At 49.8% G+C, this 14,785-nt stretch overlaps 1 protein-coding gene across 19 annotated transcripts in view; it reads left to right on the forward strand.

Moving 5' to 3' along the window:
• Positions 1-1,597, forward strand: part of ZMYND8 (zinc finger MYND-type containing 8) — a 138,187-nt gene extending 136,590 nt beyond the window's left edge. For 18 of the 19 annotated variants that reach the window (XM_032263602.1, XM_032263593.1, XM_032263606.1 and 15 more), the window contains one exon: positions 67-1,597. In XM_032263602.1, coding sequence (XP_032119493.1) covers positions 67-203 — 137 coding nt within the window. In that variant the 3' untranslated portion in view covers positions 204-1,597. The remainder of the gene's footprint in view (positions 1-66) is intronic. The other variant, XR_004264346.1, reaches the window with a different exon arrangement.
• The last annotated feature ends 13,188 nt before the right edge of the window (positions 1,598-14,785 follow it).

Raw genomic sequence — 14,785 nt, forward strand, 5'->3', positions numbered from 1 at the left:
TTGCAGGCTAGTTATGCTCAGGTGCAGGTGGGCAGGCATGCTAAACACGTTGGCTTTCCTCCCCAGACCATTCCCGGAGTAGCAAATCCAGTTGGAGCAGCAGCGAAGAGAAGAGGGGATCGGCACGTTCCGAGCACAACACCAGTACCAGCACCAAGAGTCTCCTCCCAAAAGAGTCTCGGCTGGACACCTTCTGGGACTAGCAGCGAATCGGGACACAAACCGTCCATCCCATGGGGAGAAAAACCCAGACGCCAGGAAAAGGAGAAACGACAAAGACAGGAGAACAGCCACCTTCAGACTGGAGAATGACGAACCCTCGGACGGGCCTGAGCCCCTGGCGCGGGGGCTGCGACACTACAGGACGCCCTGCATCGGCTTTGACTGCGGACCGTTCACCCACATGAGCCCTGTGCGTTAGGTGTAAATAATGTACAATTTGTGGATGTCCCTGAACCTAGAGGACCGTCTCCTTTTTATATTTGTATTAACTTTAACTTATAAAAAAGAAAAAAACAATTACAAAAACAAAAAAAGCCAACCCCAACAACAAAAAGAATGTTCTGGTGTTGGAGAAGGGATGGTCAGTTAGTCCGTATGTCACACAATGGAATGGAAGCTGGGCCCGGGGACCGCTTTCACACTCACGTCCTCATCCTTGGGTACCCAGGGGAGGGCCAGCCGTTTTCACTCACGTGTCTGTACTCAGCATGCTGGGATCGGGAGTTCTGGCACAGACTCTACCCCGTGAAGCCATGGGCTCCTTTCAGCTACTGCATTACAACGTTCCTAAAACACAAGCTCTCTGGACCAGACGGACACAGGGAGAAGCTAGTTTATTTCATGTGATTTAAACGATTCTACTCCTAAAAGGGAAAAAACACAATGTCCTTGTTTACAGAAGAGAAAGAAACAAGCCCCATTTAGCTCAGTGGCAGAAGAGGAGAGCCTAGAAAGCGTTAGGATCATGAACTCTGAAAAAAAATCTTTGCTTTGCTTTGTGATTCCTTTAAACACACACTCACACACTTGGTCAGAGACGCTGCGCTTCTCGGAAGCGAGGACTCAGGCAAGGCGCACGCAGAGGACATTCGAGTCTGGGATGAAGCATGTACGTATTATTTATATGATGGAATTTCACATTTTTATGTAAGCATGAAACAAAGGCAGTATGAGAGAAAGCAACACCCCGTCATGCTGTCCGTGACACTACGTATGCTGTAGAACCATTTTGTATGTGTGTAAAACAAAAAGCATTGATCAAAAAGCAAAAGGTGATGTATGTATATGAGCAAATTAACTGTCCGATATCATTCCAGTACGTTTCGTTGTACATTTTAGTCTCGTTTACTTTCTCTTCATTGTTAAGAGGATGCGAACTGTACAGTTTCCAGCTAGTTCCCCATATTAGAGAAGAACTAAGAAGAGTATTAGAAGAACACAGAGAAAGAACATTTGTGAATTGCAGTTGTCAAAAAAAAAAAAAAAAATAGCCTAGCTGGCCTTATTTGTGAAGCATAATTGCTTTTAGCATATGGAAGTATTTTTTCACATTTTCTTTGTATAAAATTTGTATTAAACTTAAATATCTTTTTGATGGTGGTGTTTCTTTGTGGCTGAGCCAGTAGACTCACACGGTATGCTTTTTTTGGGTTTTCCCATTGCTTCCCCCACCCCTCTAATTTTTTCAGATTTCTCCACCTTTTTTAAAATTAAACTGTTTTGGAAAAACGCCGTGGTCGTCCTCGAATTTGCAGTTTTCCATTTAGTCCGGTGGCTGTGTCAGATTTGCATGACCAAACCCAGAAGTGGAGGCCGCAAACACCCCCCGCAGCCAGGCAGTGGCACGTTGGAGAGAATGGCCCTTCGTGGGGGGCTTCCCAGGCCAGTCCTCATCAAACAGTTGGGAGAGGAGGGAGTTGTCTTCTGAGGCCAGTAGGGAGGCCGAGCTAACAGGACTCACGTGGATGGCAAGGGTCCTGGCCCTTCACAGGTGCCCTGGTCCATTGCTTGGCCTGGCTGGAGGTGCACATGGTGTGAGTAGAATGAAGCTGGCTTGAAAGGCTGAGGTTTGGTTTCCTGGGTGGCAGTGTCTCTTCTCTGGAATTCAGTAGCTCCCCAGAAAAGATCTCCACAAACCACCTTCCTGTGCTAAGGGCCAAGAGGCGTCATGGCTGGCAGGGGAGCTTGGCCCGCGTGGGTATAAATTCATTCGTGCCAGTCAGCAAACACGCATTGCGTCAGGCACCGTCAAGGAGTCGGGTCCCTGCCTTCACCAAACTTGCATCTCAATGAGGACAACCATCGCTCAGCTGCTCAAGTATTACAGGGGACCTGTCGCGAGCCATGCACAATTTCAGTACTGGGGACAGATGGGGAGCAGGGCCCAGGAGTCCTGTCATGGTGGGCCTCATGTTCTTCACAGGAAGACACACCATCTACGAATTATTTTTTGAGACGCAGTCTCTGTTAATCAGGCTGGAGTGTGGTGGTGCCATCTCAGCTCTCTCTCAACTTCCGCCTCCAAGGTTCAAGCGATTCTTGTGCCTCAGCCTCCTGAGTAGCTAGGGATTCAGGCGTGCACTATCATGCCCAGCTAATTTTTTTTTGTAGAGATGAAGGTTTCACATATTCCCTAGGTTGGTCTTGAACTCCTGACTTAAAGTGATCTGCCTGCCTCAGGCTCCCAAAGTGCTGGGATTACAGGTGTAAACCAGGGCACCCAGACTTTGTCTTCTTTTTTGGAGACAGTCTCACTCTGTCACCCAGACTGGAGTGCAGTGGTGTGATAGCTCACTGCAACCTCCACCTCCCGGGTTCAAGTGATTCTGCCTCAGCCTCTCGAGTAGCTGGGACTACAGGTGCCCACCACCCATGCCTGGCTAAGTTTTCATTTTTAGGGTTTTCGCCATGTTGGCCAGGCTGGTCTTGAACTCCTGGTCTCAGGTGATCTGCCTGCCTCAGCCTCCCAAAGTGCTGCGATTACAGGCATGAGCCACTGCGCCTGGCCCCAAGTCTTTTTTTTTTTTTTTTTTTTTTTTTTTTAACTGAGAAGCATGTTAACTTCCTGTTCCTGGGCTCGCATGTGCGCCTTCCCTCTGCTGTCTCATTTCATCCTGGAGACCGGAGAGGGGAGAGGCCGCGGCCATGGGGTGGCGAGGGGCGGGTCATCCATTGTCTTTCAGCTCCCATCTTTCTTGACTTCTGCACTCTTTGCTCCTTCAACCTGGCACCCTCCTACGTGGCTGCCACCCGATTCTTCAGATGTTATCTCTGAAATAGCTACATGCCCACCGGCCCCTCATGCCCTCAGTGTTTTCTTCATGTCCCTGAGCAAAGGGTGTGGACATTTATAACTTTTCCTGTGTGTCTCACTTGGATGTGAGCTGGGCGAGGGAGGGGCTCTGTTCCCTGCTGTGTCCCCAGGGCTTGGACACAACGAAGGTCATGCAGCTCTGGAGTAGCTAGCAGCACAGTGTTCAAATGCAGAGGCCACCTTGAGGTGTCCCAGTGCACCCCCTATCCAGCCTCTGTTGCAACCTCCCTTAGAAGCAAAGACATCCAAGGAAGAAGTAGCTTGCTGACTCAGAGACAGAGAAATGGTTTTTGGTCAGGTAAAACAGCCACATGACTCAAAGCTGAAGATATGAAAGGGTCTGCAGGATAAAGCCTGTCCCCTGTGCCACCGGTCCTCTCCAATTCCTCAGGGAAGAGTCTGTATTTTCAAACAAATGCAGAGACATTTTTCTCTGCTTTTTCTTACTTTTCTCTTTTAAATTATTGTTATTTTTGAGACAATGTCTTACTCTGTCACCCAGGCTGGAGTGCTGTGGTGCCATCTCAGCTCACTGCAACCTCCATCTCCCAGATTCAAGCGATTCTCCTGCCTCAGCCTCTTGAGTAGTTGGGATTAAAGGCACCTGCCAACATGCCCAGCTAATCTTTGTATTTGTATTTTTATTTTTTATTTTTTTTCCCATTTATTTATTTTATTGCATTTTAGGTTTGGGGGTACATGTGAAGAACATGCAAGATTGTTGCCTAGGTACACACGTGGCAGTGTGATTTGCTGCCTTCCTCCCCATCACCTACCTCTGGCATCTCTCCCCTTGCTATCTCTCCCCAGCTCCCCACCCAATTTCTGTATTTTTAGTAGAGACAGGTTTCCTCATGCTGGCCAGGCTGGTCTCAAACTCCTGACCTCTGATGATCTGCCCACCTCGGCCTCCCAAAGTGCTGGGAGTGCAGGCGTGAGCCACTGCTCCCAGCCTTCTTTTCTACATAAATGGTAGCATTTCATACACATTCTTCAGCCCTGCCCCCTTGCCCTGTTTTTAAAAAACTCTGAATTCTTGAGTATTTGTCCATATTGGTACAGTTCAAGAGCCCCTCCATCCATTTTTAGGGGGTGTGATGTCTGCTATGTGGGCAGGGGATAATGCATGTGGCCAGTCCCCAGCTGCTGGACATTCAGATTGCCCCCAAACTCTGGCTATAGCAAACAGCCCTGCAATGAGCACCATTACAAAATGACTCCCCAGGCTCCTCTGAGCTGCCCACTGGGGTGGTTATTCCACTCTTTGTGCAGCTTGGAAAACTGTGGCTCAGGGGTTACATGAGTTTGGAGGGGGTCAGGTTTTTAGTTGCAAATAACAGAATCTACTCCGGCTAATCTGAGCACTCTGGTCTGCTTACTTCTCAGGCCACACCAGCGGGTCAGTGAGAGGCCAGGTAGGAGGGGAAGGACTTGAGGGCTCCAGTCTGGGTTGAGTGCTTTCAAAATGGGAAGAAGAAGGAGAGGCAGTGGGGTCTGGTGAACCTGGCAGAAGCTGCCAGGTCCTTGCTGACTTCCTTTGACAATGACCTGGATAGGAACCGGCTCAGACCTTTTCATGCAGTCCAGCACGCTTGCCATCTGGTGGCCACAGGCAGCACTGCAGCTTGTGGAGCCATCTGGCCCACGGGACAGCGAGCACATGGGCCAAAACCCTGCATTCCAGAGACAGCGATTCACTGAGCTCTCTGTATGAGCCAAGTCCTGGGTCACAGTAGTGAACAAAACAGGTTCAGTCTCTGTACCTATTTATCTGACGCTGTCATTGGGAAGCAATTTGATACCTGTACGCATGTAATATGATCCCAGGCGGGCTAGATGCACTGAAGGTGAAGAGGGTGAGTTGCGTAGGGAGATGGTGTGTTTGGGGGCCCTTTCTAGGGGGCTGCTCATTGAGTAGAAACCTGAGGGGGGTTCTTTCCAAGGGGACTGAGCCCATTTATTATTTGTTTTTTGAGACAAGGTCTCACTCTGCACCCAGGCTGGCGTGCTGTGGTGACATCTCTGCTCACAGTGACCTCCGCCTCCCAGGCTCACACCATCCTCCTGCCTCAGCCTCCTGAGTAGCTGGGTCTACAGGCACACACTACCATGCCCAAATAATTTTTAAATTTTTTTGTAGAGAAAGGGTTTCACCATGTTGCCTAGGCTGATCTTGAACTCGTGAGCTCAAGCGATCTACCTACCTCGGCCTCCCAAAGAGCTGGGATTATAAGTGAGCCACTGTGCCTGGCCATCCATTTTATTTTATTTTTATTTATTTATTTTTTAGATGGTTCACTTTTGTTGCCTAGGCTGGAGTACAATGGCACAATCTCGGGTCACTGCAACCTCCTCCTCCTGGGTTCAAGCGATCTCCTGCCTCAGCCTCCCAAGTAGCTGGGATTATAGGCATGCACCACCATGCCTGGCTAATTTTTTGTATTTTTAGTAGATACGGAGGTTTCTCCACATTGGTCAGGCTGGTCTCGAATGACCAAGCTGAGGTGATCCACCTGCCTAGGCCTCCCAAAGTACTGGGATTACAGGCATAAGCCAGCGTGCCCAGACTATTTTATATTTAATTTATTTATTTTGAGATGGAGTCTTACTTTGTCGCCCAAGCTGGAGTGCAGTGGCATGATCTTGGCTCACTGCAACCTCCGCCTCCTGGATTCAAGTGATTTCTGGCTAATTTTTGTATTTTTTTTGTAGAGACAGGATTTCACCATGTTGGCCAGGCTGGTCTCGAACTCTTAACCTCAAGTGATCCTCCCACCTCAGCCTCCCAAAGTGCTAGGGTTATGGGGTGAGCCACCATGCCCGGCTGATAGTCCATTTTAAACTATACAATTCAGTGGTATTAATCAGAGTTGTGTTTTCCAAAGGTCAGCATTTAGCTGCCACCTTCCTATCAGGCTACATCAGGACCCTATCTAGATTATTTTCTTTAGTCTAGGGAAGCAAAGTTCACCCATATTCCTCCAAGTGTCGCTGATGTGGGCATGCCCCATGTGGGGCCCTGTGCTGGGGCTTTCCATGCTGTAATCCTTTGATTTTTGTAATAACTCCCTACATGGAGCAGACACTAGTAATGGACCCATTCTCCCAATGAAGCAACTGAAGTTCAGAGAGAAGGAAGTGATTTCCTCACACTAAAGGTCACTGCAGAGCAGGGACTCAAACCAGTCTGCTTACTTCCCAGGCCAGTTCAGTGAGTCCTCCGACAACACTGCCCCAGTCACATGGTGTGTGTGACACCGTGGTGAGTTTACAAAATGACTCCCCAGGCCCCTCTTAGCTCCCCACTGCGGTGGTTATTCCACTCTGTGCAGCTTGAGAAACTGAGACTCATGGCCGGGCGCGGTGGCTCACACCTGTAATCCCAGCACTTTGGGAGGCTGAGATGGGTGGATCACCTGAGGTCAGGAGTTCAAGACCAGCCTGGTCAACATGATGAAACCCCATCTCTTAAAAAACAAAAAACAAAACTGAGACTCAGGGGTTACATGAATTTGGAGGGGTCAGGTTTTTAGTTGCAAATAATAGAATGTATTCCAGCTAATCTGAGCAGAAAAGGCATTTGTGGAAGGACACTGAGTTACTCACAAATCCTTGGGAGGGCTGGAAAGATGAGTTAGGAGATTGCATAGCCACCAACAATGTCCAGATTACATTGCAGGACCCTTGTATTAGACTTCCCACATCGGCCAGGCATGGTGGCTCACACCTGTAATCCCAGAACTTGAGAAGCCGGAGGTGGGCAGATCACCTGAAGTCAGGGGTTTGAAACCAGCCTGGCGCATATGATGAAAACCCGTCTCTACTAAAAATATAAACATTTGCAGGTGCATGGTGGTGTGCTCCTGTAATCCTATCTACTCAGAAGGCTGAAGCAGGAGAATCACTTGAACCTGGGAGGTAGAGGCCACAGTGAGCTGTGACTGTGTTGTAAACGAGGGAGCACAGAATCACCACTGAGACAAAAGCCAATTCAGAGGGTCTTTATTGCCGGCAGCCACGGAGGACTCACATCTCTCTAACCCGTGGCCCCGACAGGAGGGTGGCAAGACCTTTTGTGCCCGTAAACCACCTCCTGGGCAGAGGTGGGGGCGAGGGGCTTTGGACATTCTGAGGGCTAGTGGACTTTGGACATTCTGTAAACCACCTCCTGGGCGGGGGTGAGGGTGAGGGGCTTCGGACATTCCGATTGTTACTTAAGTGGTTCACAGAAGTCAAGATAAGTGTTAGTTTACACACTGCCTGCATAGGGTGGAAATTACAGACCTTAGTTACTTATTACGTGCCGCAGGGGCCAAGATGGCGTGGGTTTGGAATGCTTGCCTGTCACATCAGGGTTACAGAGAGCAGTTTCAACAGAAAGCCTAGGTATGGTTGAGGTATGCAGTTTTATGGGGCTTTTACCATGTCCCAGTTGCACCACTGCATGCCAGCCTGGGCAACAGAATGAGACTGCCAAAAAAAAGATGACTTCCCACATCACTGCCCTACTGGGCTCAAACACTATGACTTTCACTAGTGACCTGGGCAGAACTCTTCTGCCTGTTAGCCAGACTGGATTCCATGCATCAGAATCACTTCCATTGCCTTCACATGTGGATGTATCTGGCTTGGCTGAGCCCAGGTCCCATGCAGGTGCATCTGATTGACTGAGCCTAAGTGCCATTTAGGTGCTGTATTAGTCCATTTTCGCACTGCCATAAAGAACTACCTGAGACTGGGTAATTTTTTTTTTTCTTTTTATTGAGACGGGGTTTCACCATGTTGGCCAGGTTGGCCTCGATCTCCTGACCTCGTAATCCATCTGCCTTGGCCTCCCAAAGTGCTGGGATTACAGGTGTGAGCCACCACGCCCAGCCAAGACTGGGTAATTTATAAAGAAAAGAGGTTGAGTTGACTTACACTTCTGCATGGCTGGGGAAGCCTCAGGAAACTCACAATCACGGTGGAAGGCAAAGGGGAGGCAAGGCACGTCTTACATGGTGCAGGAGAGCGAGTTCAAAGGGGGAAGTGCCTTACTTTTTTTTTTTCCCCCCAATTCCTAGTCTGCTTTTATTTATTCACCAAATAGGGCATGGGCTGATGCTGACCTTACTTTGAGGGGACACTCTCACAGCGCCAGGAGAGGGGGTGGGATTAGATTTTTACCGCATTCCTGAGGAAGTAGAATCCTCCTCCCAGAGAGCCGAGACCCCAAGGGACAGGCCCAGTGAACCCACTCCGAGGTCCAACTCTGTCCTCCCTCCGCAATCCAGCGGGAATGGCCAGGAAGGAGCTCTGGCAGCAGGTGGGCCTGACTCCAGGGATGGCTTCGAGCTGCGAAACCACCGCAGCGAATTGTGAAGTTCGTGAGTAGCGGACAGGTGGGAGCAGCCTCGCCAGTAGCCAAGCCCTGCCCCAGAACCGAGCTCTAAAAATAAGCCAGACCAACGAATGAACCCCCGGCCAAACCGCTAGGAGGCTAGGAGGAAGCGGCGCTCCAGCAGAACCGACCCAAGGCTGCTTTTAACTTCGCGGCGCCTTCCACCACTAGACTGAGCACCACAGGGCATTCCCGCCATGGTATCAAACACTACTGAGCACCCAAGCCAGCACTGGGCCGCTCACGACGTCCCGAGATCATAGGGTACCACCTGTGCTGGGTGTCGCCAAAGGGTCCCAGCCCAGCGCTCTAGGTTGTCAGAGTCTCAGAGACAGACAACTAAGAACGGCAGCTACCATGCCTAGGGAAGAACACACACTTCCAGCGTCTACAGAGTTCTCAAGTTTAAGCTCAGAGAAGTCAAGGGGTGTGGAAATCACCAAGCCACAGGGTTAGAACCTTAATACTCGGCCCCGGCCACCAAGGGCAGATCTCAACCTCTGCAGAACCTCCGGAGCTTCGCTACCGGAATTCATTCCGCACTGTGATCCGTGGCTTCACCCCGAAGGCTACCGGTCCTCGAGCCTCAGTGGAACCTTTGTGTGGCTTCTCGGCTCTCCCCGCCCCCCTCGCCAAGGGCGCCGAGCCTAGGACTTCTGGGCGGCAGGGCAGTTCGAGGGGGCTAGGAGGGCCTCACACATCGGCACGCGCTCAAGAGCGAAGGCAGGCCTTACTGTTAAACCATCAGATCTTGTGAAAACTCACTACCACGAGAACGGCAAGGGGGACATCCGCCCCCACAGTCCAGTCACCTCCCACCAGGCACCTCCTCTGACACACAGGGCTTACAATTCTAGAGGAGATTTGGGCGGGGACACAGAGCCAGACCCTATCAGGAGTATTTGATCGCTGAGCCTGGGTGCCATCTGGGTGTATGTGATTGACAGTCGAGGTCACATGCCTACCTTCTAACTACAAGGGAGGTTGGGAAAGTGAAATTCAAGCCTCTTCTGGTGCAGACTCATACGGCGGGAAATTGGTCCATGAAAGGTCTTGTGTGGACAAAACGATGACAGTACCCATTGCAGAACTGTCCCCGGTCTCGGTCAGCCAGGTCAGTTATAGAGAGCAGAATTCACCCAATCAGTTTAAGCACCAGGCATTAGTAAGTGCGCTGGTCAGTTCCGTGCCGACCTGGCTAGGCTGGAACTGCATTTCCCAGAATCCCGGCTCCCAAGTGGTTCCCAGTTAAACTTGACCAAAAGAGGAGCTGTGTGAGATTTCATAGGCTGTAAGGAAGTCGCATCCTCTACTGTTCCAAGGTCGCTGTGATTAGATGTGGGACAGACAACTGCAGCGGTGCCAGCAAGCACCAGCTTGTCCTTGCCCTCCTCCACTCCCATTCAGGTCATCCTGACTCCTGCACGTCAGCACCTGGCCCGTCACCAGTTGCTGGGTTGCAGAAGCCATAGATCCCCACTGAATACTCCAGACGTGCCCCACGGCTTCTCAGATTACCTGCTTGGTAACTCCAGACTCCTCCTCAGACCTCCACTTCCCCAGCTCCTCCCACAATTGTATAAGGTCTAATACCCATCATCTGGGCATGACTTAAACTCATGGGTTCAATCTCACTGATACATTACCAGTATTTACGGGCCAGCCATTGTGGCTTGTGCCTGTAACCCCAGCACTTTGGGAGGCTGAGGTGGGCAGATCACTTGAGGTCAGGAGTTCAAGACCAGCCTGGCCAACATGGTGAAACCCCATTTCTACTAAAATACAGAAATTAGAGAAATACAAAAATCCCGAGTAGCTGGGATTACAGGCACATGCCACCGCGCGCAGCTAGTTTTTGTAATTTTAGTAGAGACACGGCTTCACCATGTTGGCCAGGCTGGTCTCCAACTCCTGGCAAGCACCTGTAATTCCAGCTACTCGGGAGGCTGAGGCAGGAGAACTGCTTGAACCCGGGAGGCAGAGTTTGCAGTTAACCGAGATTACACACCATGGCACTCCAGCCTGGACAACAGAGCTAGACTTCATCTCAAAGCAGAAAAACAACAACAGCAAAAAAACCGAAATAATATTTACAGACTTACATGAAGGGCTGAAGAAACTCTTCAGGTCTGAGCTTCCAGGAATCCACCGAAGCCGCCGTGCAGGACCGAGCTGCAAAGAAGCTATGCCCCGAGGCCAGAACCACGTGGCCTCGGGGCTGGTCCACACTGACAGGTGGGGTGTGCCACGTGCAATCACCTTTCTCCCTACTTAATCAGTATCAAATGCAGCTGGTGGGTGGAACCTTAAATCAGACGCCTGGCTGAAGAGAGCCCAGGGAATAAGTTTTTTGTTTTTTCTTTTTTTTTTGAGACAGAGTCTCACTCTATTACCCAGGCTGGAGTGTACTGGTACGATCTTGGTTCACTGTATCCTCCACCTCCTGGGTTCAAGCAATTCTCATGCCTCAGCCTCCCGAGTAGCTGGGATTACAGGCACCTGCCACCACGCCTGGCTAATTTTTGTAATTTTAGTAGAGACAGGATTTTACCACGTCGGCCAGGCTGGTCTCCAACTCCTGGCCTCAAGTGATCCACCCACCTCGGCCTCCCAAAGTACTAGGATTATAGATGAGGGCCACTGTGCCGGGCCGGTTTTTCTTTAGTTCAGAAAACTACCACATTAGGATGGTCAAATGTTGAACAAACCAGTTATACACGTGACTGGGGATCAAACCCTTGGCTTTGCCGCCTGGTCCAGGCTCTAACCTGCCCACGGGCACTCTTTTCAGACTGTGGTGTTAATGGAAAACTGCTGCCTCCCTGGCCCTCTGATAGCCTAAGCTCGGGCCAGTTGGGTAACAAGCTTTGTTAAGACAGCTGAGTAATGACCTCGGTTCCCTTTGATGAACTGAAGGAGAAGGGAACTTCATTTACATACCCGACATCTCCTGTGCTCCGGGCAATTTATGCACATTGCATCCTAATGACCTGCGTTTTGCAGCGAAGGACATCAGGTCCAGAGGGACTGAGGCTACACAGCTTGTGCAGAGCCGAAGCTGGACTGGAACCCAGTTTAATGACACAAAAAATGTCTGCTCTTAACCAAGACTGTATCTTTGTCATCATTGGAGAAACTTTTGTATTAAAGCTACAAGTTAATTATTAACTAGGGACTTATTCTTCACTGGGCTCTTTTTCAGGTGCTGGGGACACAATTGTGGACAAAAGAGACAAGAGGTGAGGCCAGGCATGGTGGCTCACGCCTGTAATCCCAGCATTTAGGGTAGGCCCAGGCGGGTGGATCACCTGAGGTCAGGAGTTCAAGAACGGCCTGGCCAACATGGTGAAGCCCCGTCTCTACTACAAATACAAAAAATTAGCTGGGCGTGGTGGCATGCACCTGTAATCCCAGCTACTCGGGAGGCTGAGGTAGGAGAATGGCTTGAATCTGGGAGGCAGAGGTTGCAGTGAGCCAAGATTGCGCCACTTCACTCCAGCCTGGGAGAAAGAGCGAAACTCCGTCAAAAAACAAACCAAAAACCACCAGGCATGGTGGCTCATGCCTGTAATCTTAGCACTTTGGGAGGCCAAGGCAGGTGGATCATGAGGTTAGGAGTTCGAGACCAGTCTGGCCAACGTAGTGAAACCCCATCTCTATTAAAAATACAAAAAAATTGCTGGGTGTGGTCGTGGGTGTCTGTAATCCCAACTATTCGGGAGGCTGAAGCAGAATTGCATGAACCGGGAGGCAGAGGTTGCAGTGAGCTGAGGTCGCACCATTATACTCCAGCCTGGGTGACTCCGTCTCAAAAAAACAATAACAGAAAACAACAACAACAACAAAAAACCACGTGTTTGAATAATCTGTGCATGTATTTTTATTTTATTTATTTATTTTTTTGAAACAGAGTCTCCCTCTGTTGCCCAGGCTGGAGCGCAGTGGCACAATCATAGCTCACGACCACCTCGACCTCCTGGGTTCAAGCCATCCTCCCACCTCGGCCTCCCTGGTAGTGGGGACCACAAGTGCATGCCCCCATGCCCAGTTACTTATTTTTGTAGGGATGGGGTCTCACTATATTGCCCAGCCTGGTCTCAAACTCCTGGGCTCAAAAGATCCTCCCACCTCAGTCTCCCAAAGCACTGTGATTGCAGGTGTGAGCCACCATGTTCCACTATTGTTTTTCTTGAAATATGTAAGCCCCTTGGTTTAGTTTTTGTTTTTCCACTTTTGATAGAAAAAATATTCTTCCACTATGAGAATAGCAGCTGGCAGGTGTGTGGATCAATGGCAACCGACGCTTGACTTTGGTGTGTCAGGGAGAAAACACGGCACGGTGGGGACTGTGGCGAACCGGTCAACCTGGAGAGCCCCCGAGTCAGCTCACAGGGGTGGCCTGGATGGCTTTAGCTGCTCGTGTGCAAATGCAGGCCAAGGGATACACTTGGATTTTAGGGAAGTTGAACATTTACATTTTGAGTGAAATCACCCGTTTTATATAATTGGGTCAACGTTTGAAAAAAAAAAAAAACATGTGAAGAGTAATAAAATGTGTCTGTGGACCAGAGCTTGCAACCTGAGTCAGAGAGTGCAGGGTTGGAGTCTCAGCTCTGCCCGCCTCGCCTCCAGCTGTGAACCATGGGCAAGCCACGACACCTCCCAAGGCTCAGTTTCACCCTCTGTTAAATGGGGCTTAGAGAAACGATCACTCAGATGAGCTTATTTGCTAACGCTTGTTGGCAGATAACCAGCATTTTCCAAGCTATGGGTTGTGAAATTGATTTTGCAGGTTGGGACCTGCATCATTTAAAAACAGAACAGGATGGAAAATTATAGGATGTGTCATAATCATTTGGTAAGCATTGATTTGTGAAACTTAGTTATACACACATACATGATATATATACACTCCTATTTGTTTACTTATTTATTTAGAGACGGAGTCTTGCTCTGTCTCCCAGGCTGGAGTGGCATGATCTTGGGACTCACTGCAACTCCTCCGCCTCCCGGGTTCAAGTGATTCTTCTGCCACAGCCTCCCAAGTAGCAGGGACTATAGGTGTTTGCCACCTTGCCAGGGTGATTTTTGTATTTTTAGTAGAGACAGCATTTCACCATGTTGGTCAGGCTGGTCTTGAACTCCTAACCTCAAGTGATCTGCCTGCCTTGGCCTTTTTTGAGACTTTTCATACATGGTCTTGCCTTTCTCTGTCACCCAGGCTGGAGTGCCATGGTGTGATCATGGCTGCGGCCTCAGACTTCTGGAGCTCAAGTGATCCTCCTGCCTCAGCCTCCCAAAATGCTGGGAATTATAGGTGTGAGCCACTGCACATGGCCCAATTGTTAAATTTAAAAATCAGCATTTGACCAGAGCTGGATTATCATAATTCTTAAATGAACTTCTGGATATAAAAATAAATCCGGCTAGGTTCGGTGGCTCACACTTATACTCCCAGCACTTTGGGAGGCTAAGGCGGGTGGATTACTTGAGCCCAGGAGTTTGAGACCAGCCTGGCAACATGGCAAAACCCTATCTCTACAAAAAATACAAAAAATCAGCCAGGTGTGGTGGTGCACGCCTGTAGTCCCAGGTACTCAGGAAGGTGAGGAAGGAGGATCGCTTGAACCTGGGAGGTCAAGGCTGCTGTGATCGCACCATTTGACTCCAGCCTGGGCAACAGAGCGAGACCCTATCTCAAACCAACCAGCCAACCTACCTACCTACCTAACATTTCCCCCAGACAAGTTAAGCCATTCTTACAATTACATTATTAAACACTGGTGCGGTCCATGTTTAAAGATGGGCAGAGTGCAGGAACAGAGTTTCCCAGCCCTGTGGGTGGCAGGGCCATTCTTGAGGCCACCACAGTGTCCATCTGCCTCCTGCATAGACATTGTGTCAGCCGAGGCCACCACTGTGGTCACTGTAGAAGGTCACCTTACCATGGCCTCTTGGGCCTAACATGTCGAAGATGCTTCAGTATCATCAGAGCGATCCCTGTAGTCTGGCACAGCCCAAAGCAGACGCCTTCGGAATCTGTCCTCGGAAGCCTTGCACTATTGCTCTTTCCTGGTCCGACTTCAAGT

The sequence above is a fragment of the Sapajus apella genome, unplaced genomic scaffold (genome assembly GCF_009761245.1).
Source record: "Sapajus apella isolate SASKATOON/1434 unplaced genomic scaffold, GSC_monkey_1.0 scaffold137, whole genome shotgun sequence".
NCBI classification, from domain to species: domain Eukaryota; kingdom Metazoa; phylum Chordata; class Mammalia; order Primates; family Cebidae; genus Sapajus; species Sapajus apella.